General features: G+C 34.2%; 2 protein-coding genes across 2 annotated transcripts in view; both read left to right on the plus strand.

Moving 5' to 3' along the window:
* The window catches only part of LOC111711831 (derlin-2), a 7683-nt gene extending 871 nt beyond the window's left edge, over positions 1-6812 (plus strand). Inside the window, exons 3-11 of the mRNA XM_023486291.1 lie at positions 462-527; positions 1688-1756; positions 2323-2429; positions 3034-3133; positions 3370-3422; positions 4060-4163; positions 5409-5527; positions 6085-6278; positions 6703-6812. Of these exons, the coding sequence (XP_023342059.1) occupies positions 462-527; positions 1688-1756; positions 2323-2429; positions 3034-3133; positions 3370-3422; positions 4060-4163; positions 5409-5527; positions 6085-6278; positions 6703-6733 (843 nt within the window). The 3' untranslated portion in view covers positions 6734-6812. The remainder of the gene's footprint in view (positions 1-461; positions 528-1687; positions 1757-2322; positions 2430-3033; positions 3134-3369; positions 3423-4059; positions 4164-5408; positions 5528-6084; positions 6279-6702) is intronic.
* The window catches only part of LOC111711829 (splicing factor, suppressor of white-apricot homolog), a 22820-nt gene continuing 3336 nt past the window's right edge, over positions 5012-24495 (plus strand). Inside the window, exons 1-15 of the mRNA XM_023486282.1 lie at positions 5012-5019; positions 12458-12553; positions 13175-13289; positions 14161-14304; positions 14689-14910; positions 15305-15401; positions 16558-16611; positions 17347-17411; positions 18426-18513; positions 19935-20029; positions 20576-20649; positions 21030-21077; positions 21528-21638; positions 22636-22744; positions 23682-23745. Coding sequence (XP_023342050.1) covers positions 12491-12553; positions 13175-13289; positions 14161-14304; positions 14689-14910; positions 15305-15401; positions 16558-16611; positions 17347-17411; positions 18426-18513; positions 19935-20029; positions 20576-20649; positions 21030-21077; positions 21528-21638; positions 22636-22744; positions 23682-23745 — 1349 coding nt within the window. The 5' untranslated portion in view covers positions 5012-5019; positions 12458-12490. The remainder of the gene's footprint in view (positions 5020-12457; positions 12554-13174; positions 13290-14160; positions 14305-14688; positions 14911-15304; positions 15402-16557; positions 16612-17346; positions 17412-18425; positions 18514-19934; positions 20030-20575; positions 20650-21029; positions 21078-21527; positions 21639-22635; positions 22745-23681; positions 23746-24495) is intronic.

Genomic DNA, 24495 nt, shown 5'->3' on the forward strand with positions numbered 1-24495 from the left:
GGGGGGGGGGGGGGTCCTAAAAGTGTTCGCTAGGAAATCACATTTTGCATAAAGAACTTTTCTTTGGTGGAATCTCATTATTATTATTACATTAAAATAAAAAAAAACCATGAGTTTCTTATAATTATCAGGACTCAAGATGGTAGTTCAAAAGACCCTTCATAAATAAAAGAGAGGCATGTATGATTCGCAATGGTACCCTCTGCCAGATAAAGGATTAATGAGAAAACCATGCTTTCATAGTTTACACCTAGGCTCCATCGTTATTACGTCAGCACTAAATTGTCCTTTTGAATTACAAAGTCATATCCCTTTAAATTACAATAATTTATCCCTTTAAATTACCAAAATATATTCCTTTCAATTACCGAAATATATCCCTTAAAATTACCAAAACATATCCCTTTTAATTACCTAAATATATCTCTTTAGATTACAAAATTATATATTTGTATTGTCAGGCCTACCTGGAGATGCCACCTGTAACCCGTGTTTACACAACAGCATGTGTCATGACAACAATTGCAGTACGTTTAGTTTAAATATCACAGGGGTATATTGTTTATTTTGTGTTCGAATTTCCTAAAATAAAATAAAATTGGTCACTGATGACCTTTAATGCCCCCGTCAAATAGTAAATGTTTTAACTATGGCTTAATTCAATGCATATCAAACGAAAGTTAGGAACCCAGAGAATACAGTAGTACAGTATGAGTATGAGTATGAGTATGAGAATGAGATCTGTAAGAAGCCCCATGTTGAGCAACCCAGACCGCCAACAGTAGTATCTGACCCTACAGGTGAGAATAGTACTGAATCCAGCCCGGCCTCCATCCCATGGAGAGGTACAACCTGGAGGTATAGCGTGATCAAAGTCACGAAGCGTACCCTGCCACAGCCCATCATTTGAAACACCCATTGTTACCTGAATAGTTTAGCCATCCTGGAGATCTGTATTATCACCTGTTAAAGCAGATAAGTTATCCGCTTCCATTCCTTAAGTATGGAAATGATCCAAACTCCTCGTTCTGTCATGACATTTTCATCAGATCTGTCGCCCCCCAGGAATTCCTTCATTATCTGGTTATTAGACATAACAGCAGATCTTGCGTCTCGGAAAGATTGTACTCCTGTAGAGAACCTGGCGAAGCTTGTGCCTGGGCAGTCCAAAAGTACATGTTGTTCATCAAGTTTAGCAGTGACTCCAAGGGAATAACACCAGGGGCACTGTTTGTACGTGCGACCCACATGATTAGGACGCCTGTTCCCTAGCCCAGCGTCTCCTGCTTTGAACTGGTTTAAGGCGGCACACTCTTTGGAGTCATTTACTTGAGGATTTGGTTTGAACCATTTGTTTGGTTCTGATAACCATTTCAGTGATGAGTGTGACTGCTTAGTCATCTGGAGTTTGATAATCTGGTTTGACTGAATCCGTTTTTTCAAGGAAGCCCTAGAGATCTGGGTGAGATCTGGGGTACCCAGCTCAATGAGTAAGGACTCAATACGTCTAGTCCATAATTTTGAAATGATCATATTATAACGAGCCATATTATGTTTAACTTTTTTCATTGAAACGTTTTATGTAACTGCAAATAACAACCTTTAAAGTCTGGCATTTAAAGAAAAGCTATCCTAAGATATTTGATACTAAGAATTTATTTCAATTTTAATTTGTTAAAATGTTCAGGTGAAACTTGAAGTAGTTTCCCCTTTCCAGCTCTACTTTAATCCTCTTCTTATAATCAAACAGTATCAGGTAAGGATACAGTGGCACCCAAAAAACTGAGAATAGGAAGACGACATCTTAGAAAGTAAACAGTAGCTTTTAAATCAACTGGTTAAGTGAAATACTGCACAATTACCGTGTTTTTAACTATTTAAATTTTTATATTTAGTTCAAAAGTTAAAAATGGTAAAGCAAATTACACTGCACAATTGTCGTGTTTAATGTTCATTGGACTAAAATTATAACTTGAATCTAGCAGTCGTATTCATATTTCACTGTCTAAGGGGTCTCACTGGATAAACCGGGATTATGTGTTACATACTATCCAGAATAAATGGGATTTCATGTTTAATGGACCTGGGTCTAACAGTATTCTTCCTATTTTACTGTTTCTATTCTTAATGTTTAAACCGGGATTTAACGTATAGTATGACATGCTATCCGGAATAATTTGAAAAGAGATAGCTTTTGAGTTTGAGAACTCATGATAACTAAATATTTGAAATTGTGTTCATTGTTGTCTCCCTGAAGATGCAATATTTTTCTGTTGCGATGTTGTGATAATTAAAAACTTTAACTTGATTTTGTTTGTTCAGGTTTGGAGGCTGATAACCCCGTTCTTGTTCTTTGGAAACTTTGGATTCAACTTCTTCTTCAATATGATATTCACATACAGATACTGTAGGATGCTAGAGGAAGTCAGGTTAGCTCACCGCCCTCCAGTGCTTAGGATCTGGATCCGTTGGATCGACAAGATTTTGGCTTCCTAGATCCGGATCCGCAAAAATATGCGGATCCACGGATCCGGATCCAAGGGGTAAAATATCAACTAAAAACTGCAAAAAAAAAACTTTTTTACACCTAAAACCCAAATCTAAATTTTTGAAAAAAGAGAGATTATAAAAATTTCATCATTTCTGAATGGTTCATCAAGTTTTAGGATAAAAATAAGCAAAAAAAAACATTCAGTAAATCTTAAAGAAATATCTGGATCCGGATTTGGATTTGGATCCTTTTTTTCCAGTGCGGATCTAGGATCCGGATCCGTATCAAAATTAAATGGATCCTTAGCACTGCTGCCCTCCCTCACCACCCTTTTACTCCCTCTAGAGATGTTAAAAAGTGGAAATTTTAAGCAAAACAGGGTCAAATGGTAAAGATTGCTAGCTTTCAAAATTCAATTATATTTGGTTTTCATCGCGCCTTAGTCATTTTACACATTTTTATACACCCCCCCCCCCCCACTTTCTAACAGAAGGCCCCAGTTGCGCCTTTGTTGAGTTTGTTTACGTTCTTGCTTATTTTAGTTTTCGTGGAAAATCCGCGGATTTTGTTATGATGTTTCTTTTTGGAGCTGTCAACATGATCATATCAGCCTTCTTCGTCAATCTTCTATTTTTAGGACAGGTAGAGTTTAAAAAAAGGGGGGGGGTCTAAAACTTCGAAACAGCTGATTAAAGGACAAAAACTTATTTGAGAATAACTTTTTCCTAGTTTATCAAAAATTGTTGCAAAAAGGTCAAACATTTTTTATGTTTTTTTCTTCAAAATATTTACCTCTGTTTCATTACCTTTGCCGGTTATTTTATTTAAAAATAAAAAGTTTTGAAGATTGAAGTTAAGCTTTTAATAAATATTTTTAGGCATTTACTATAATGTTGGTTTATGTATGGGCCAGAAGAAATCCGTTTGTTAGGTAAGCTATCAACAGATTTGTTAAGTTTTATTATTTTTATCTGATCATCAACGAGGAAGATTTCGTCAGTTTTTTTTCAGAAAAGTTTCCTTATTATCAAAATTTGCAAGTTACTTATAAAGAGAAACCATGATAAACCACACTGACGGCCTTAATCTCCCAATATGGGGCGGCTTTAAGGTCAACCACTAAAGATTGATTGACTTATTTATTTATTTATGGATTGTAGCAAGGTACTAATGCAAGGAAAGTTAATTGCGGTCGCCTATACTCTGCGTACATATTGAAACCGGTTCTCCCCGGGCGGACTTTGTAAACAAGAATAGATGTATCAGGGTTCGTTCAGTATCCGAGAAGGTTAAAAGCATTTATTTTAATAATTTGAAAATTCACATAATAGTTTCCTATGACCAGAATATTTATAGAAAATTTTTGTGAAAATGGATTCCATTTAAGGTTTGACAACCGTCTTGTGTTTACTTTTTCCGCTTAAAGACAGTACAGTACAAAAAATGTCTACACCTCTGAAATAACTTTCCTTGCATTAGTACCTTGGATTATAGTGTGTATTTCTTTGGACTGGCGACCCTGGTGGTTGGTTAGTTGGTTGATTGATTGATTGATTGATTGATTGTAGGATGAATTTCTTCGGACTGATGACCTTCAATGCCCCTTATCTACCCTGGGTTCTATTGGGCTTCTCTCTTCTGCTTGGCAACTCTATATCCGTTGATATTCTAGGTACCTTTTTTTTACAGCTCCCCCTCCTCCCCCCTTTATAAGGTTTTTTGCAGAATAAGAGAAAGAATCAATCTATATAATATAACAAGACATTCATATATATGTTCCCTATAGACGGTCAAACGAAAGGACCGAATGGGCGGAAATTTTGTGTGGACACTCATGGGTAGCCTGGGAGTGTCATAGGCTAAAAAAAAACTCTAAAATTTGTATTTTTTTAAAATCCAATTTTTTCAAATATATTTTTTTAATTCCATGGGCAATGCAAGTGAGTAATAAAAAGACGAAAAAATTATGATTTGTTTGTGTAAAAAGTATCAGTAATGGAAACAAAATGAATATTTTCTCATCTAATAGCTTGGCAACTTAATATTTTCAGATATAAGGAATCATAAGGAAATGAAATCTGAAAAAGAGGCCCCGCTATGAACCCCCCAGACCGCCTCCAGGCGCATGCAGCACTGTCCCGCCTCTGCTCTAACTGGACCTTTACACCCAAAACAGNAAAAATATATTTTGGAAGGGGGGGGGGGGCCGCAATATGATCGTGGATATATGATTGGGTATCATAATACCCCTATTCAATACTATTCAAGTAAGGGAAGATAGTGGGTTTCCCTACTCCTCAGGGAAACAAGCGTAATCTAAGTTCACACTATCTCATGACTCTCTTAAAAACACAACTTTACCCCAGTTTAAGCAACTTTTTATCACATATTCCTCCAAACCAGTGAGACAAGACCTTAAAAAATCTAATATTATAATCCCTATACCTGATAGCGTAAACCTTTGATATTTTAAATTTTATAAATTACACTATTTGATCACACAGAATATATGATTTATAATATTAAAGGTCTACAACATCGGGTTGGGAAAATACGTGTTTTCGGCATAAACTCAATTCCTTTATTTCCCTTGACCCTGACTAAAAAATTGTATAGGTATAGGTGGTAGGGCATATTTACTACTTCTTGGAGAATATATTCATTAACTCGACATGGAAGAGAGGGGGGAGGGGGTGAAAAATGAGGATGCTTTTAATTTATGCCTAATAACAGAAAGTTCATCTATTCTCCTAATTCAATAAGGGAAAAACCTCAGAATAATCCATGGCGGGTTCCCTTCCAGATCTATCTATTTTATTATTACTATTAAGCTACCGGCATGGAGGTGTGGGTTTTTCAGAAGGGCGGGGNATTTTTACAAAATATATTCCCCTAACTAATTAATTCGGTAATGTAGGAATGGTGATAGGGCATATTTACTACTTCCTGGAGGATATATTTCCTAATAAGCCTGGAGGAAGGAGACTGATCAAAACACCACAGTTCCTTAAGAACCTCTGCGATCCAGTTACTGAGGTTAGATGAGCCCAGTGCAGAGGCCGAATTTAAAGAATTTGAGCCGCGTCTTTTTAAGGCGCGGGTCAAACATGGTTGGTTCCATTCAAAATTGTACTCGGAGCTTCGAGATTTGAGCCGGCGCTCAATCGGAACCGGTTTTTGGCAGCTTGAATTCATATAATTCGGCATCAGACCATTTTATTTAGTGCTTAATTAGGGTTCTATTAGATTTGCAACATTTTGGCTTTAGGAATCCTGATCCTGATCAAATATACAGATCCATGGATCCGGATCCTGATCAAATATACAGATCCATGGATCCTGATCCTGATCAAATATACAGATTCATGGATCCGGATCAAATATACAGATCCATGGATCCTGATCCTGATCAAATATACAGATTCATGGATCCGGATCGATCAAATATACAGATTCATGGATCCGGATCCAAATGGCAAAACATCGACCAAAACCTTAATAGTACCGCTGTGTATTGGGCATTCAATGCATGCGCAAATTCTCTTAAATTCAAATGCTGAATTTGTTGACTAGAATATTTTTCTGTTTATTAGGATCCAACATACGTTCCCGCTCCCGAGGATAGGCCAGGGGGATTCAATTGGGGAGGAGGAGAAGGAGCAGGAGGTGTACAGGGAGAAGGTGGAGCTGAAGGGCTAGGTCTGCAGGGAGCTGAGGGGGCTGTAGGTGGGGCAACTAGAGTTGAAACAGAAGAAGAAGATTATGACGAAGAACAGACCCCGAACAGGTTATCTTGTTGATTGAGAGAGGGGGGAGGGGGGTCATGATCATGGGTGCGGATTATTGTTTCTTCTATTTTTATTCTCTTTGCCTTTTCCCGTTATCATTTAAACGTAAGGAATGTTTTTGAGTTTATTAATTAATATAAGAGATTTCCGAAATTAAAATTAAAGATTTGTTTTAGCCTGTAGGCAAAAAATATAAATTTTGGCCGGCTATTAAGGTTCAGGCGCTATTTTGATTTTAACCTGAAACCCAAACGATTTGCTTGGTTAATTTAATCCCATTTCTATTTTAAGTCTCTATGTATTCCCCCCTCCCCCCCCCACGAATAAAATGCATGAATAGTTAAAATAAAATATTTTTTTACAAAAGAAAATTTGTTAAAAATAATTTTACAAAGAATTTATTCTTTTTGTTCATTTATATAGGGATGGAGCACTAAATCCGCACGAAGATTGAAGCTTGAAGCACAAAACCTATTCCTCCCAAAAACCTGTTCAAGAAAACATATTTTTCTAGTTTTTAATGATTATTCGTGGTTTGGTTTTAATTGAAAATACGTTTATATGTTCTGTTCTTAACCCTATTCCGGCTGACGTTTTTTGGAGATATCTCAAAAAGTATTGGTTTAAGGCTGTTCAAATCTTTTGACTTTTCTAACTAACACGTGCGTGAGTCATCAGGCATACTGCCTGAATGCATTATTTTACCATTACCCGACTAAACCTACTTCCGCTCATTGGATTTTCACTTTTTATAGCTCTTTGGAAAGTTGAACAAAAGGGAGCAGCTTTCACAATTTTTGCGAAAATATTTTGTAAAGTTTTTTGCACAGATGCATTTATTGAGAATTTGCACATATTCAGTTTTCCTTGAATAAAAATATTGTTTTTGAAAATTTGCAAATATTTTACATATTTGAAATCGCCGTGGTAAGACCTTTTCAAAAGTGTATCAAATGTTAAAGATTTGTATCACAATAAGGAACTATACCCCCCCCCCCGACTTTTTTGGGTAAACCAGACATCATCCTGAACAGGATTAATTTAGTTTGTTTCTCTGCACTTGTTTTCAGATTGTTAAAAAGTATTTATTTATTTTTGTGATATATCTAGTATAGTATATCTAGAATAGTATATCTAGTATAGTATATCTAGTATAGTATATCTAGTATAGTATATCTAGTATAGTATATCTAGTATAGTATATCTAGTATAGTATATCTGGTAAGTTTTCATATATTTTCAGAATGAAAATGAAGAAACATAAGGAGAAAGATAAACCTAAACCTTTTACCGACCATTCAACTCTCCTGGGTAGGTTTAGGATTTTTTTCTCGAAATTTTGAGGGGGAGGGGAGAGGGTACAAAAGAGAAGAATAAAATAAGTAGTCTGAAAATAAGATTTAAGAAAATTCATTTAGAAAGATCTTAAATTGATATTTTGTGGATTAGAGTCGAAAAATCTGACATTTTTCTGATTTTTTGGTTAGGTTAAAGTCAGTTATCATGTTTTTTTTCATATTCTACATTTTTAAATCTTTTTTGATGAACTAGAAGAAAACAAAATTGTTGGCAATTTTTTAAGAAAAAAAATACCAATTTCGGTTATTAATCTAAAATTCCAAAAATCGCAATTTTGTTATCATTATTCAATCCCCAAAAAATTGTTAAAACATTTAGAAATAATTATATTTTTACTAGTGTTCGGGTATGCGTCTAAAATATTCCGAGACGACGACAAAGCGTTGGAAATAGACAGGTAATAGAGTAACAAAATAATTAATCAAGAAATAAAGAAAATCCCCCCCCCCTTTCTTGAAAAATTATTTTCTTCTCTATATGTAAGGATCTTTTTGCGCTGAATGAGGGAAACGTACTGAATTTTTGGGTTAATTTATTGAGTGTTGATCTCCAATTATTTACCCGCAGCCTCAAATACTTGAACTTCTAAATATGTGTCTGTCAGTGTTTTAAACCCCTAAAAAGTTCAAAAAATATAAATACGATATAGAAATTTTTGTCACAAGATAATGAAAGGGCAAAAGAAAAAATAATAATGGGAAAAGGGGAAAAAGTTTAATGTTGACTAGACTATAAAAAACAACTTGAATATAGCCAATTCATTTAGCACGTACTTAAACTACTTGTCCTAGGTGTGAGAAGTTTATCCCGTGGAATGGAGATCCTAATCTGAAGTTAGATAGATATGATGGCAGAATTCTTCTCCATAACCTTGACATGTATCTTCCTAGGGAGAAATACAGGTAAGGACAGGGATAGGGACAGGGACAGGGACAGGGACAGGGACAGGGACAAGGAATCAAAATTCATTCTATTTCATCATTAAATTTTGTAATTTTTTAATTTATTTTTTCTTCGACATATCCTCTTATGTTGATAACTCAATAAGGAAGTAATAAGTATGACTGTTCTGTCTTGAACCCCAATGAGACCTGTACTATTTAACATATCGTTTTCCAACCCGGTAACAATTTTGATAGAATAATCAGATAAATTAATGCAGGGGTGTATTTTCTCGGAAAAAATATTATTCCTTTTGAACACATTTTTTTACCCGCCTGGAGATTTTAAAGGGTTTTATTTGCTAAATTGGTAAAAGTAATTGATTTTTAAGGTTTAAGTATCAACAACAAAAAAACGCTTTTTGATGTCCAATTTTTTTCCCCTCCAAATCATCAAAAATAATTTCCCACTCTCCTAGAGGGGGAAGGGAGGGGTAATTCTGAATAATATACTAACGAGTAATTGAAATGAAATGTTTAAAGTGAGCTGGAGGAATATGAGAGGGTTGAAGAAGAAATGTGTGATGAAGAAAGATGGCGAGCTTTACACAAGGTAAGTTCCTGTTGAAGGAAGATTGAGATAACATTTAGAGGGTATCATTGTAAATTTGTGTGCCTCCTTCCTTACAATTGGAAGGTCATTTGTAATTACATCTACCGTCCAATTAATTTTATTTTCAGGATTTATTTTTTACACTAAAAGCCTGTTTGATCGACGTCCCATTTTCAAGTTAATTTCATTTCCCCGGCCCAGAATGGAACAGAGGGGGTGGGGGATTCTTGAGAAAGTATTACAGTGGTCGACCACATGACGTCTCTGACTGAGTGCGTCCTAATTATCTATCTATCAGATAAAAAACTCTCTGTGAGACATTTAGCGGACAATCAATTGCTCCCTAAAGTATGTTAACAAGACGACCACTTTGTAGACAAGGAACGGGCTCTTGTCTACACTTTAATATTTAGATTCGGGTGCAGTTTGTGCAAGTAAAAAAATTTCAAATAATAATAATAATGAAAAAATGATTTTGAGTAGTGGGGGGAGGGATAATTTTTCTAAAAATATATTCCCCTAAAATATTTGTTTACCCGCAGGATGACGAGGAGGAGGAAAACCTTGAAGAGGAAGAAAAAAAAAGAGGACGATTAACAGGAGGGGAGGTAAGAATCATTTCAATGTTTTAGAATTAATTCCATTTCAATTTAAACTTGAGTGTTTGTATTTTAATTCTAAGTGTATTTGGAATTGAATTATTTGAAATCCGTCAATAAAAACAGGAAATATTTTGTTATTTTTAGGTAAAGATTATTACAAGAAAGAACCTAGTGAACAATAATCGAAATATCAAAATTTTGCCACGATGAAATATTTTACTTTGCTTGATCAGAGCTGTGAACTTTTGAATGGCGGATATCGGGATTAATGCTTAATCCACTCTTTTTTCTAAATCTCCAGATTAAATATTGCTTGTTGTCCTCATGAATTTAATCTCCAGATTAATTAACAGATCGGGATTAAGGATATCATATTCTAAAGTTTTCATCTCAGAGCTGAAAACTTTAGAATGGTGGATATCGGGATTAATGCTTGATCCACTCTTTTTGATAATCTCAAGATTAACATAATCTTGCAAGATTATCTTAAAAGTGTATGAAAAACGATAAAATTCATATTAATATTTAATCATCTGAGAAACTGTAGCAGCCAATCAGAGAAAAGCGGGCAACCAATGAGAGAACAGAAATATTCTCATTGGAGAAAACAATTAACGGATATCCAAGGAGAGAGAAAAAGAGTGGATTAGGACAAAAAAGAAAAGTTTCCACAGTGGATCACTGGATATTCGGATCAAGAAGTCAGGATGTTTATCCATTCTAAAGTTTTCAGCTCTGATCTTATTTGTAACAGTAGCAAATCTAATTTTAGTGTAGAGTATTGCGCATGCCTCAAACCCGTTTTGTGACGTCATTTGCGGGTCGGATGTCAAACGGGAGCGGGTCGCCTTCCCCCCCTCGTCCAGTGTGGTATAAAATCAATCTAGGTTTATAACACATCTCTAAAATTCCAAGGATCGAGGATGGAGAATTAAGTAACTGATAAGGATCTTATTTTGATTTATTTTTTACCTACTATGGGATTCTGCTATAATACTTTTTGTTATATTATCAGGATTAATTTTTGAATTGTTACTTTGTATTTACTGCATTAGATTCCGATATGATTTTGTTAGTTGATTTATCAGGATTTATTTTTGAAAAATTAATTTGTATTTATTAGATTGGATTCCGCTATGATACTGAAGATTATGAAGATGAGGTTCAACTGCCTACTCAGGGTCCTCAGCTTCCCCCTGACCATCCAGGGTTCGTTTGGGTCACAGGGTCAATTAGGGTCATCAAGAGTTATCAAGGGTTATTAAGGGTTATTAAGAGTTATTAAGGGTTATTAAGGGTTATTATGGGTTATTAAGGGTTATTAAGGGTTATTAAGGGTCATCAAGGGTCATCAAGGATCAGCAGGAGTCAAGATCGTTTACTTCTAACTTCAGACAACTCAGGGTCAGTTCAGGAGTCACTGAGGGTTCAGTTAAGCGGGTCATCAGGGGTCAATGAACAAGAATGAAAGAGATATCCTAATTTTTCTATCATAAAATTTTTATTTTTATTACTTATTTGACTTGCGGATTTATGATACAGAGTCAATGAAGGACAATGTTAGAATTTAATCTGTTGTCAGATAGAAAGAGGTTTAAAGTTACTGTAAGCATAATTTCAAGTGACTCTCCATGCAAAAATGGCAATGCTCGATTCACAACTGTACCTTTGATACCATTATTCACTCAATAACGAGGAAGAAACATTTTTCTAGATTTAAAGTGTTCAATTTTATCTATTCCTATATACTTTTTCTGCAGTAGAAATTTTATAGAAACATTTACATTTTCGGAATGTTTTATCAAACCAAAAAACCAAATTTAAATAGAAATAGTTAAACAAATTATATAAATTGAGATCTAATTCATGCTTGATCTGACAAATGTATTAGTGGTGCCATTGTGATCCAGGCAATGAGGGATACTTGTAATTACGCTTTCAGTTCCTTAAATTCAGAATCTGAAAATGTTTTATTTTTGTATTTGTAGAAATGACGAGGATGGTGGAGAATATATACCTGATCAAGAGCTCAAGGTACAATTTTATAGACTATTCTAACTTGAGATCGACTGACTGACTGACTGACTGACTGACTGACTGACTGACTGACTGACTGACTGACTGACTGACTGACTGACTGACTGACTGACTGACTGACTGACTGACTGACTGACTGACTGACTGACTGACTGACTGACTGACTGACTGACTGACTGACTGACTGACTGACTGACTGACTGACTGACTGACTGACTGACTGACTGACTGACTGACTGACTGACTGACTGACTGACTGACTGACTGACTGACTGACTGACTGACTGACTGACTGACNTCACGCAAGTCTTATTCCGTACAGTCGTCACACAAGTCTTATTCTTTGTGGGTAATCCTGTTGTTAAGAGGTCGCCAATTGATTGACGTTTCGTCCCAAATCCAAATATTATTACAACCGGCCGATGTAAATCCAAATATTATTACAACCGGCCGATGTAAATCCAAATATTATTAAAACCGGACGATGTAAATCCAAATATTATTACAACCGGCCGATGTAAATCTCTGACTGAAATAGTTAAAGTACAAAATGTCAGACTCAGTCTGACATTTTGTACTTTAACTGTTTGATCTAGATTGATTGATTGGTTGATTTATTGATTTATCAAATTTATTAATTTATTGTTTTTGTTTGTTTTATTGTCTAATATTGTGTTTATGTTTAGACTGCCAAGTTTCTGAGTACCCAGGGTCCACAGATGGAAATATTCATGAAAGCCAAGCAGTCAAATAATCCAGCTTTTCAGTTCCTTAATCCACAGGGAGTCCAGTCCATTCAGTTTTATTGAGGGGCGTCTAGTCCATTATTTTTTTTTGTGCGGGGAGTCCAGTCCATTCAGTTTTATTGAGGGTAGCCCAGTCCATTCAGTTAATCAGGGAAAGTCTAGTTCAATCATTTTTTATGGAGAAGAGTCCATTCATTTATGGGGAGGCTAGTCCATTTATTTTAATGGGGGAGTCAAGTCCATTTATTCTTATCATGTGGAAAGTCCAGTTCATTCATTTTCATCAGGGGAAGTCCAATATATTCATTTTTATAAGGGGTAGTCCAGTTGATTTAGTTAAACGGAGGAGTCCAGTTGAGATTAAACGGAGGAGTCCAGTCCATTTATTTTTTTGGGGTATTCCAGTTCAGTTAATTTAATCTGGGAGTCTAGTCCAGTTAGTTAAACAGTTGAGTCTAGTCTGGCATTCATTTTACTGGGGTATTCCAGTTAAGTCATTTTAACGTGGTAGTCAAATTTTTTTTAACTTTTATGAGTTTGTTTATATTTCCATATTTTATGTTCATGTGAAATTTATTATGTTATGGTAATTGGTCTGATTAATTTAACATTTGAGGCAAACAAATAGTCGGAATGAATGAATGGCTTGTTGGTTAGGACCCCCTACACTCCTTCTACCGGCATCTGGTTTTAATGTTAAAAACTAAACAATATATACCCGATCAGCCAGCAGAACCAGTTTCTAGCCTGGTTCCACAGTATTCTACTTTAGGTATATATATATATATTCCTGATCTACCAATATAGTCGTATTTACACGAATTTTAAAAATATAATGTGCTCGCTCATGGAACCTCATAAATATGATATAATATTAATCTTATTAGGATAAAAATGAATAATGGAATTTTTAAACTCGATGAAATAATCTTTATGTATTCTTTAACTTGCGGCCTACGTTAAAGAATACATCAAGATTATTTCATCTCGTTTAATAATTTCCATTATTACATTTTTTCCATCCAAGATTATCATATGATATCGTGGGAAAATATATGATATCCACAGAAAATTTATGATACACTGAGAAAATTGGTGATATACTGGGAAAATATATAATATCGCGGGACAATATTATGATATCCTGGGAAAATTTATGAAATACTGGGAAAATATAGTATCGCGGGACAATATTATGATATCCTGGGAAAATTTATGAAATACTGGGAAAATATAGTATCGCGGGACAATATTATGATATCCTGGGAAAATTTATGAAATACTGGGAAAATATAGTATCGCGGGACAATATTATGATATCCTGGGAAAATTTATGAAATACTGGGAAAATATAGTATCGCGGGACAATATTATGATATCCTGGGAAAATTTATGAAATACTGGGAAAATATAGTATCGCGGGACAATATTATGATATCCTGGGAAAATTTATGAAATACTGGGAAAATATATGATATCGCGGGACAATATATGATATCGTGGGACAATATATGATATCGCGGGACAATATATGATATCCTGGGAAAATTTATGAAATACTGGGAAAATATATGATATCGTGGGACAATATATGATATCGCGGGACAATATATGATATCGCGGGACAATATTATAATGTTTAGAGAGTACTGATATAGCCCCTGTTATCCCAACCATTCAGTACAAGAGGGACGAGGACTGCAGCTACGCCAAGTTGATCAGCAGGATTAAATCAGTTGCTCCAGCCCCTCAACCCACCCAGGAGGAACCTTCACCACCAGTGTTAGGTACTTTCACAAATGACAATATACCTAATTGCGACAATCCAAATGGCAATATTCCATATGGCAAATTCCCAAATGGCAAATTCTCTAATGGCAATATCTCAAATGTCCAATTACAAATTACGATATTCTAGATGGAAATATCCTAAATGGCAACTTCCCAAATTGGCATTTTTCAGGAGGTAATTTTCCAAATGTACATTTTACTGAATTGCTATGTCCCAAATAACAACTTTCAAAATGCATATTTTCCTAAATGGCTATATTCTTAATGGTAATAATCCTAATTTGACAAATAATCCAAACGGCAATGTAAAAAATTGGAACTTTTTATAAATATTAAGAATTTCACAAACTTCTTTGAGAAAATATGCAATATCTTTTCAGCTCCTCTCCCACATTTATCTCATCTTTCCAATCTCCATGGTTCAACCCCACCCCTCACACTTTCACCTCCACCACTTTACCTCCAACCTGAACCCTATCCTGGCATGCATCCTGAACAGCATCCTGGCATGCATCCTGACCAGCATGCTGGCATGCATCCTGAGCAGTATCCTGTGATGCATCCTGATCTACAAGCCGGTGATTCCGTCCCGTCTCCTCCAGGTTCTAATTATGTTTTTTTTTACTTATTTTAAACCAGAATACTATTTTTGACAATTTTTGGGACTAGAATACTTTTTATGGTAGATTTTGTTATGTCTAAATGTTGTTAAAGGTTTTTTTATGTGGTGGGGGGGGGGATGGTTTCAATCTGGTTAAATGGATTCAACCAGATTGATACCATTTTAACTCCTGCTTTTATACAGTAAACCCAATAAATTGGAAAGCTCATAAATTATAAACATAGTGGACTCGGAGACTATTCTTAGCAAAGAATGTTTTGTAATTATTTTTTCAAGTATCATACTTGTAACATTAGATGTGACAATTGAATGCCGCAAATTATTTTAAAGAAAAAAAGACGATCTTCAAGTTTTAAATATGACTGTATATCTAGGAGAAGAAGATGTTCCTCCAGGAACAGAGGAACCTCTAAGTATCCCTCCTCCTGACCTTCAAACCATCATTGATAAGATGGCCAGCTATGTCGCCAGGGATGGAAACTTTAAAATATAGAAAAATTATGTCAAAAACATGACAAATTAAAACGTTTACTACATAGAGAGATCTTATACATTTTTTTTACAGTGAAACCGTTAATAACGAATACATCGAAAGAATTCATCAAATGTCGTATTCTTCACTTTCTGATAATGGAATGTTGCAGATATTTAGTTTTTTAATTAAATGATTATATGGAACTCTTTAAAACTGTTCCCGCATATTCATGGCTATTTATTTATTTTCGCAAATACTGAAATTTACGTAATATAGTATAAAACCCATTGAAAAATTGTCAAGACGACATTTGATGAATTCTTCCGATGTATTTGTTATTAAGGGTTTCACTGTATTTAAAAATAATGCATTTTTAATTGACCTCAGAAAGACATCAACGATTCCCAAAAACATATTTTTTAATTCAACATTTAGCAGTAGTTTTGATCCAAACCTCAATTCAACATTTAGCAGTAGTTTTGATCCAAACCTCAATTCAACATTTAGCAGTAGTTTTGATCCAAACCTCAATTTCAACATTTTAGTGATTTTATTCAGCTTTAATTCTCCCTCTTCAGTTCTAACGGTAAAATAACCATCAACAAAAAAAGATAAATAAAAAAAAATATAAAAGTTTTTTGGCTGGAAAAGAAACGAAATCAAATGATGATTTTTAAACAGATAATTTGCAAACTTTTACTATTTTTTAAACTAAATAACTTAGTTGTTGCTTTAAATTTAACTTTGAGTTGTAAGTGTACTTTCAAGTGACTCTCCTTGCAAAGATGACAATGTAACGTTCGATTTACATTTTTATCTGATCAATTATGTGCAAGATAATTTTGTTTTTCTAGGTTTAAGTTTGATTAAATTTGATTATTTCTATATACTTCCTTGCATTAGAAATACACAAGTCACTTTTGTAGAGAACCCACGGTTGAAAATGATCAAGTTTTAGAATTTTCTAAACATTAATATCTGATCATACTGGATCAGACAACGATTTAAAAGGGTACGGTTGTAAATCGGGCATTGTCATCTTTCCAAAAACGATCGCTTGAAATTACGCTTTCAGTACCTTTAAGCGTTGAACACGATTTCAACTTTTTTTGTATTTTTTGTCCAATGTTTAAGTTCCATTCTCTGGGTTAGGAATGGTCGAAGTTTCGAGGAGGTTGTGAGGATTAAAGACAGTGTTAGATTTAGGTATTTGAACTCAGACAACTCTAATTATTTATATAGTAGATTAATGGTATTTAAAGAAAAATGAAAAGTTGGATATCATCAACTACCAAGTTCCCCCCTTTTCATATTTTTTATCATGTGTTTACCCAAATTCAGCGGGGAAAAATAAACAACTAATGCGGGGCGCATACATTCCTAATCAGGGTTTCCAATTTTTTTCGGATCAGGATCCACCTCTCCAAATCTTTCCTAAAGCTATTAAGAATGATAGGCGCATACATTCCTAATCAGGGTTTATTTTTTTTTCTGGATCTGGATCTATCTCACCAGACCTTTAATAAAGCTATTAAGAATGATAAACCTTTACAAATTAAGGGTGAAACCCATTTTAACCAAATTTCTTATAAATCTACATAGATGTGTTAAGCACAATCATATGACAATGATCAGTAAAAATCTTTCTGGAAACTTTTTTAAGCATGTCACACCTAACTATGTAATTTTTCAAGATTTTTCCAGAACCCCATCAGTAAATACATTTTATTAGTTTTGACCTGTTTCGTCAGAAGCAGTTAAACTACTAGACTAAGTTGAACCACTTTTCTTATGCTCAGGTTTAAGTCATAGAAATAATAGAACTTAGTTTACTTACACTACTTCTTGCAATTCATTACAGTTTGTTTCTCAATATTAGATAATTAACCCGTAAATATTCTCTAATAAAAAATAATTGAGAATGAGCTTGAATGTGTTCAGTTTTCTGTTCAAAGGAGACAAACATCATAGTTATTATATTCACAAGCTAAACCTATACACGACAGGTAATGGACATTAGTATCATTATTGTTAATATTATCATTATTATCAGTTTTATCATCATTATCATCATTTTCATCATTTTCATCATCTTCATCATCTTCATCATCTTCATCATCATCATCATCATTTTCATCATTTTCATCATTTTCATCATTTTCATCATTTTCATCATTTTCATCATTTTCATCATTTTCATCATTTTCATCATTTTCATCATTTTCATCATTTTCATCATTTTCATCATTTTCATCATTTTCATCATTTTCATCATTTTCATCATTTTCATCATTTTCATCATTTTCATCATTTTCATCATCATTATCATTATCATTATCATCATCATCGTCATCATCATCATCATCATCATCATCATCATTATTATCATTATCATCATCAGAAACCACTCTAAAATAGACATTAAATATAAAATTTATGCTAGTTGTGCAACTTTGTGACCTCGTAGCTCCTGTAGTATCGACTTTACTCTAAGATGAGAACAGCGAATTTATTTGGTTGCGTTATAGAAAGTCAAACCTTTTTGGTTCTTCTCAATAGCATTTAAAAAAGAAGAGAAGTTTTTTTTATAAAACTTGGGCTTGCCTTGTTATTGTCAATCGTGTTGCCTTTTTTAATACCAACAGACAAAAAAACTAAATTTATTAATGAATATTTATAGTATAAATAGATACTAGATAGATATAGAAAGATATTTCTGCTAACATCACAATAAATACATTAAAGATTTTTAATTTTTAAGTAAACAGTCAATAGCCAGGCCTACAACCTAACCATTTCTAGTCGTTTTAATTGGCTGGCCCTCCAAAGTGTTTAGATACATTTTTTTTTTCAAATTTACAAATAACTAAAACATTACACAAAGTACAAAGTAACTTAACAAACTAAACGAAAAAAGAATGAAGGATGGGTTAATAGCAGAGAGAAAAAGGGAAGATGATGAACCCCAGCACTAAGTAATCCATTTTTTGGCGATATTGATAAAAAAATGTTTTTTTAAGGAAACTATGATGCTAAGTTAGCTCCTGAACCCCTGGCCTTTAAAGTTAAAAAAGCAGAAGTTAAAGAACCTATTCTACCGGCACCTAGGTACGTTTTTTACACATTATAGGGGAGTGCTTACTTGTTATAAAAGGAACCGCAGAGTCTTCGGCACCTAGGTACGTTTTTTACGTTTTCAAAGGGATTGTTACCTAGGTAAGTTTTTACCTGTCAAAGGGATTGTTACCTAGTTACGTTTTATACTTGTTCAAAGCACTGTTAACTTAATTCTAAATACTCATAATATTACACTTTTTTTGATAATCTATATATAAATTTGGCTTGTCTGTCTGTTTGTTTGTATCCAATAAACGTCAAAACGGCTGAACCGATCGGGCCCAATTTTTTTGTGGGACATTACGTGACCACAGGGAAGGTTTATGAATGATCAAAATTTCAAATATGTGTCTCCATCAAAATTCGATTATCATTAAATTTTTTAAAATTTTGAAAATCCACGAAATTTTTTGTGAAAACCCGCGAATTATTTTTGTTTTGTTTTACGATGTACACAAAGAGAACATGTTCACAATTAATTTAGAAGATGGGCGCGAAGTGCCCTATAAGGCTAGTAATACAAAGATCTCACTATCAAGACTTCAAAACATCTCGGTAAGGTCATCTAAAGATGTATCTCAAGCCGCTGAATACAATCCACATTTAAAATTTAAATTTTTTAAATCTATTGCGAACTAATGGTAACTCTCCGCTCGCCTTAAAAAAAATTTTTGATTATTTTTTGTGTAAAGTTCTTAGAATCTTTGAATCCCTCTAAAAAGTGAAAAATTGACCTGTCCTAGCTTTCAGATCCTTCAAAACTCTGATTTGATTTTAATGTTATAGTGGAGAAAATGTAGTTAAGTGTTATGTCAGGAAGAATTTGCCAGACTACGATTGTGATTTTGGAAGCTGCTTAGCTGCATTCATTTTTTGAAGGAATATTCTTTTGATTTACTGGGACAGAAATTTATGAATTGGAGAGGTTGCTGAACTACCCGCCGCTAGTTCAAATTTTGATTTAAATCCTGATAAAACTTCAGCTTTGAATCGGTGATTCTAGATTTCGGTAGTTCAGTGACCTAGCTCAGATTTATTAAATTCTATCTCGGTTCCTGCATTTTCTGTACATTTTTTGCATATTTATTTTATTTGTTGTCGAGGAGAGTGAGGATGAAAAGGAGGAAAAGAGAAAATAGTTTTATGTAGAATTCACCAGAATACGATTAGGTACTGGACAGTTTCTTATCTGCATTCATGGGATATATCAGAGGATTTGTGGTTCCCCTGTTACTGAACTACCTGCCGCCAGTTTAAATTTTGATTCAAATTCTCATGAATCTTCAAATTTGAATCGGTGATTCAAGGTTTGGGATAGTTCGGTGACCTAGCTCAATTTTTTAAAATTTTATTCATGTTTCCCGCGTTATTCTCTACATTTTTGCAAATTGATTATATTTGCAATTATTTAGTGCTCTCCCTATAGAGGAGAGTGAGGATGAGGATGAGAAGGAGGAGCAGGAGGAGGATGAAGGTCCTCCTGGAGATACTGATTTCCCTCCCCCAGGTAATTTGGTATGAAGAAGCCCCCTCCCCCCCACATACCAAAAGGAATTGATATTCGTAGGGAGGGGGGGGGGGATGATTAAAACTTAAGTCATCAACCATAATTGATACTTTTTACCTACCCCCCCCCCCCCACAAAAAAAAATCCATATTAAGATTATTTGTTTTCCGTAATTGAGTGCAAAAATGAAGGTTCGCTAAAAAATTTACTTATTTCTTATACATCTTAAAGAAGAGATTGGTAGAGATTCATATTTAACTAAATCACTCCATATACATGATACAATCAGTAAATATAGACTAAGATCACGGCAGAAGCTTAGATTGGTAGTCTGGCAAAATGTCGGATGTCCGTTGCGATGAAGCAAATATTTTCAACGATTTCAATGTAGCTGAAATTTAAATGATTGGTTGATTGATAAAAGTCTTCCCCAGCTAAGTATAGTCATGGTGGGATTGAGATGTTGTCATAATGCGTTCCTAAAAGTTGATTGATTGATTGATTGATTGATTGAATAATTGATAAATTGATAAATTTCGTTTACAGTATTGAAAGCAGAGCCGAAGATCTATGAGAAGGAAGAAGAGAAACTGAGAGCAAGGGAGGAGATCAAACTCAAGGTAATCAATAATTATGAAAATTATAATTTGATAAATTTCAGATTTTAAAAAATCGACAAAATTAAGTATTTCTCTCTCGCCTTCTACTTCAGTGATTAACTGCAAGAAATGTTATCACCTAATACCTCTTAGAACAAATTATAACTTCTAAGATGCAATTACTTGGTTTACATTTTTTTGTTATTTCTGATATCATTTTTGATGAAACAACACATCTTCAAAAAAAATTTAATTCATTTTTTTCTAAGAAAATTTGGTTTCGCGGATTTTATTTTCAATGTTCAAAAAATATTTGATTTTTTTTATTGACTAAAATCCGAAGCAAAATTTTTTTTAAGATGTCGGCCAAAACATCGACCTGTTTATTTTTTCTATTTTAGGATAAACTCGCCGCAGCAGCAAGAGAGAAGATGATGATTCAAGCGAAGGTATGCGTTTGTCAGTTTAGAGCCAGGAACTTTAATCTTGGTTGGTTTCAGAGCCAGGAACTTAAATCTTGCTCGGTTCAGAGCCAGGAACTTTATTCTTGGTTGGTTCATAGCCAGTAATTTTAATCTTGGTCGGTTCACAGCCAAGAATTTTAAACTTGGTTGGTTCAGAGCCAGGAAGTTTAATCTTGGTCGCTTTTGAGACATGAACTTTAAACTTGGTCGATACTGAGTCAGGATTGAGACATTTATGTTTTTTACTAGAATTGAAAATTATCAAATCTCTATAAAAAAAAACTAGGAAATGGTAGAACAACGACGATATCTCGCCAATAATTGATCAGAAAAGGTGTAAATGATGTCATCATTAATCGGGGAGGATCCTTTTCGAATGAGAATTCACTTGAAATTGCAATGACGGTCCCTTTAATGATAATTTATGATATTTAGGAGAAGGCAGTGCAGTTAGAACGAAAACGAAAAGCGGCAGTTTTCCTTGCTCAGCTAGCGGAGAAGAGAACTACTGTCAGTTCCATTGAACCTATTCAATCCACAGACCTGGTAAGAATATAACTGTTAGTCCCGTTGAACCTATTCAATCCACAGACCTGGTAATAATATAACTGTTAGTCCCATTGAACCTATTCAATCCACAGACCTGTTAAGAATATAACTGTTAGTCCCATTGAACCTATTCAATCCACAGACCTGGTAAGAATAAAATAAGTATCATTATTCCTGGGTCAGTTAGTGGAGAAGAGAACTACTGTTAGTTCCGTTGAACCTGCTCAATCCACCGACTTGGTAAGAATATAACTGTTAGATCCGTTGAACCTATTCAATCCAAAGACCTGGTAATAAACGACATTTTTCTATTCGTTAATGCAATAATGCATTTGTCACTATTACGCCACAATAATGGTTGAGGAAATGTTTTATGCTGCTTGTAGGCAGTGAGCTAAGCAATGGGCTTTGAACTTTCAGTTTTATTAATTTTCACTATAGTTTTCTAAATTAAATAATAATTCTCTGTTAGTTCATTATTTTCCCCAAAAGTAAGTTCAGCATTACAGTGGGGAAAGCATATTCTCAAAATCCAATCCAACTATTGTCTCAGCTCTAAACCAGTCGGGACAATAAACTAGGTATTAATAAGATTTTGATCGTGATGTGCAGTTCTTAGGATCCTTTTCATTCTGTATAAATGGATCTGGATCACTACAGTTTCAGTAGAAGTAAATGTTTCCATTTACTGATAGCGCCGATTGAAGGATTCATAACGCTGATTGGATAATGAGATAGATAGAAAGATAGATGCTTGCCATACTTTTTCTATTGGTTCAGATTAGACATCAAACACATGACTGAACCCTGATTAGATCATACGCTAATGGACTCGGCATACAGGAGTGGGATCCAAGTCATAAAATTTCTTCCAAAAACTGATTTACAAGTTAATAGTTTTTGTCAAAAATTTTCTAGGAGCCAAAAGCACTGATTAATGATTATTTATAGTGTAGTAACTAGGAACATAAAATATTAATCAACCCTTTTATAGGAAGACGGAGAGCTGCCTGTAGGTTGCTGGCCACCCCCCGCCCCTCCTGGACCCCCGCAGCTCGTGATTCCAACCCTAGCTGGACCGGTCATACAGTCAATATCTTCAGGTAATATTTCACCTGAACAACATATTTCAAGACATACGCGGGGGCAATTCTGTAAACGTAATTTGGGTTAAATTGACAATTTAAAGGGACTGTAGGCGTATTTACAATGGACCCATCATTTGTAGAGGGGAAAGATTCTCAATCGTACTTTTTCAACGTTAGTCTGATTTAGGATGGCTTATTGTTTAGCTAAACATTACGTTACTTGTATTCGGATTTGTTATGATAGAACTAATCTTCCCTCTGAATACCGAAAAGTTTTCTTCCACCGAAATCAGTAAAAAAAGGGTTTAAAGAGATTTATTGTTGTTTTATTTTGCAAACATTGCCCCCGCTTTTTGAACAGGGCTGAATGACTTCAGGGAAATTAAAGACGTCAGCTTCCATTTTCTCGGGTTCTGGAACCAAACAAGTAATTTCCCGGATTTTCTTTTTTTTCTCTAAGGCATTCAGCGCTGAAAATATTTATAAAAAGATTCGCAGGCTGAAATCCTTTAAGCAGTTTAAGAGGACGGATAGATTTGAATATAAACTTCAGGTAAAACCTCAAGCCAGCGGTGAACAGGTCGTATTTAGTNGGACATAATATTAAATAGAGACATAATAAAAGCCATAAAATCAGGAATTAGATGTAAAATTTTTTGACTACAAAAGCAGAAGAAAAAATAAACTCTTGGCGTTACATCTTTTATGACTCCCCTCTTATTTCCTTAGAAATGCAAGCATTATTTCTTGGTTTCGAGATTTTAGTAAGCATTAGGCAAAAGGTATGGTGTCATGAAATTTATTTTTAAAAATTTATATTCAATTTTTGCATTAGTTTTTAAATTCAGTGGCTATTTTTATATAATTTCTGGCATCTGAATTTAGAAAGATCTTTGTAGTTTTTATCTCCCAAACCGGTTTTTTTCTGTTTGTTTATTATTTTATTTTTTAGATTCAGACTCAGAGAGCAGAAGAAAGCGATCGAGTAGAAAAAGGAAGACTGGATCTAGACATAGGTTAGTTTTTGCCAGGGATATATATTTTTTTAAAATTATAAATAAATAAATTGATAAAGTTAAAAATATATTTTTAAAATCCCCCCTTTTCGTGCTCTGGGGAGCTTGATTGGGTATCAATAGGAAAGTTCTCTTTTTTGATACTTTTTACTCACCAAAAAAATCACTTGTCTCAAATTATTCATTTTCCCAATTACAGCGGGGAAAAAATCCAAATATCTAAAAATCTTGAGCCTGATTCTGATTTTTCCTTGGTTATTGTTTATTTTGGTTAGGGGATCAATTGTATTTAAACCGACCTAAATGTTAAGCCATTATTGTTATGGTAATTTACATTTGTATTTAGCTTGATTGTTGGTTTTTAAGCAAACTAGGCTTTTAGGGCGCTTCGCGCCCATCTTCTATTTAAATTGTGAACATGTTCTTTTTGTTTACATTTTAAAACAAAGAACAAAATTTTGCGGATTTTTAAAAAAAAATTCGCGGATTTTCAAGAATTAAAATTCTTTTACTAAGATAAAAACCTTTAAAACACATTTATTTTTTATTTTTATCATTCATTAACCTTCCCTGTGGTCACGTGATGTCCCACAAAAAATTTGTGCCCGCTTGACGTTTATTGAATACAAAGAAACAGACAGACAAGCCAAATTTATATATAGAAAAGGGGCTCATTTTTTGTGGCAACTCGCATTAGCCCAAGTAAGGTTTATGGACAATCAAAAAAAAAAAATTTAAGAAATCCACGAA

This window comes from Eurytemora carolleeae, unplaced genomic scaffold (genome assembly GCF_000591075.1).
Source record: "Eurytemora carolleeae unplaced genomic scaffold, Eaff_2.0 scaffold1141, whole genome shotgun sequence".
Classification (NCBI taxonomy): domain Eukaryota; kingdom Metazoa; phylum Arthropoda; class Copepoda; order Calanoida; family Temoridae; genus Eurytemora; species Eurytemora carolleeae.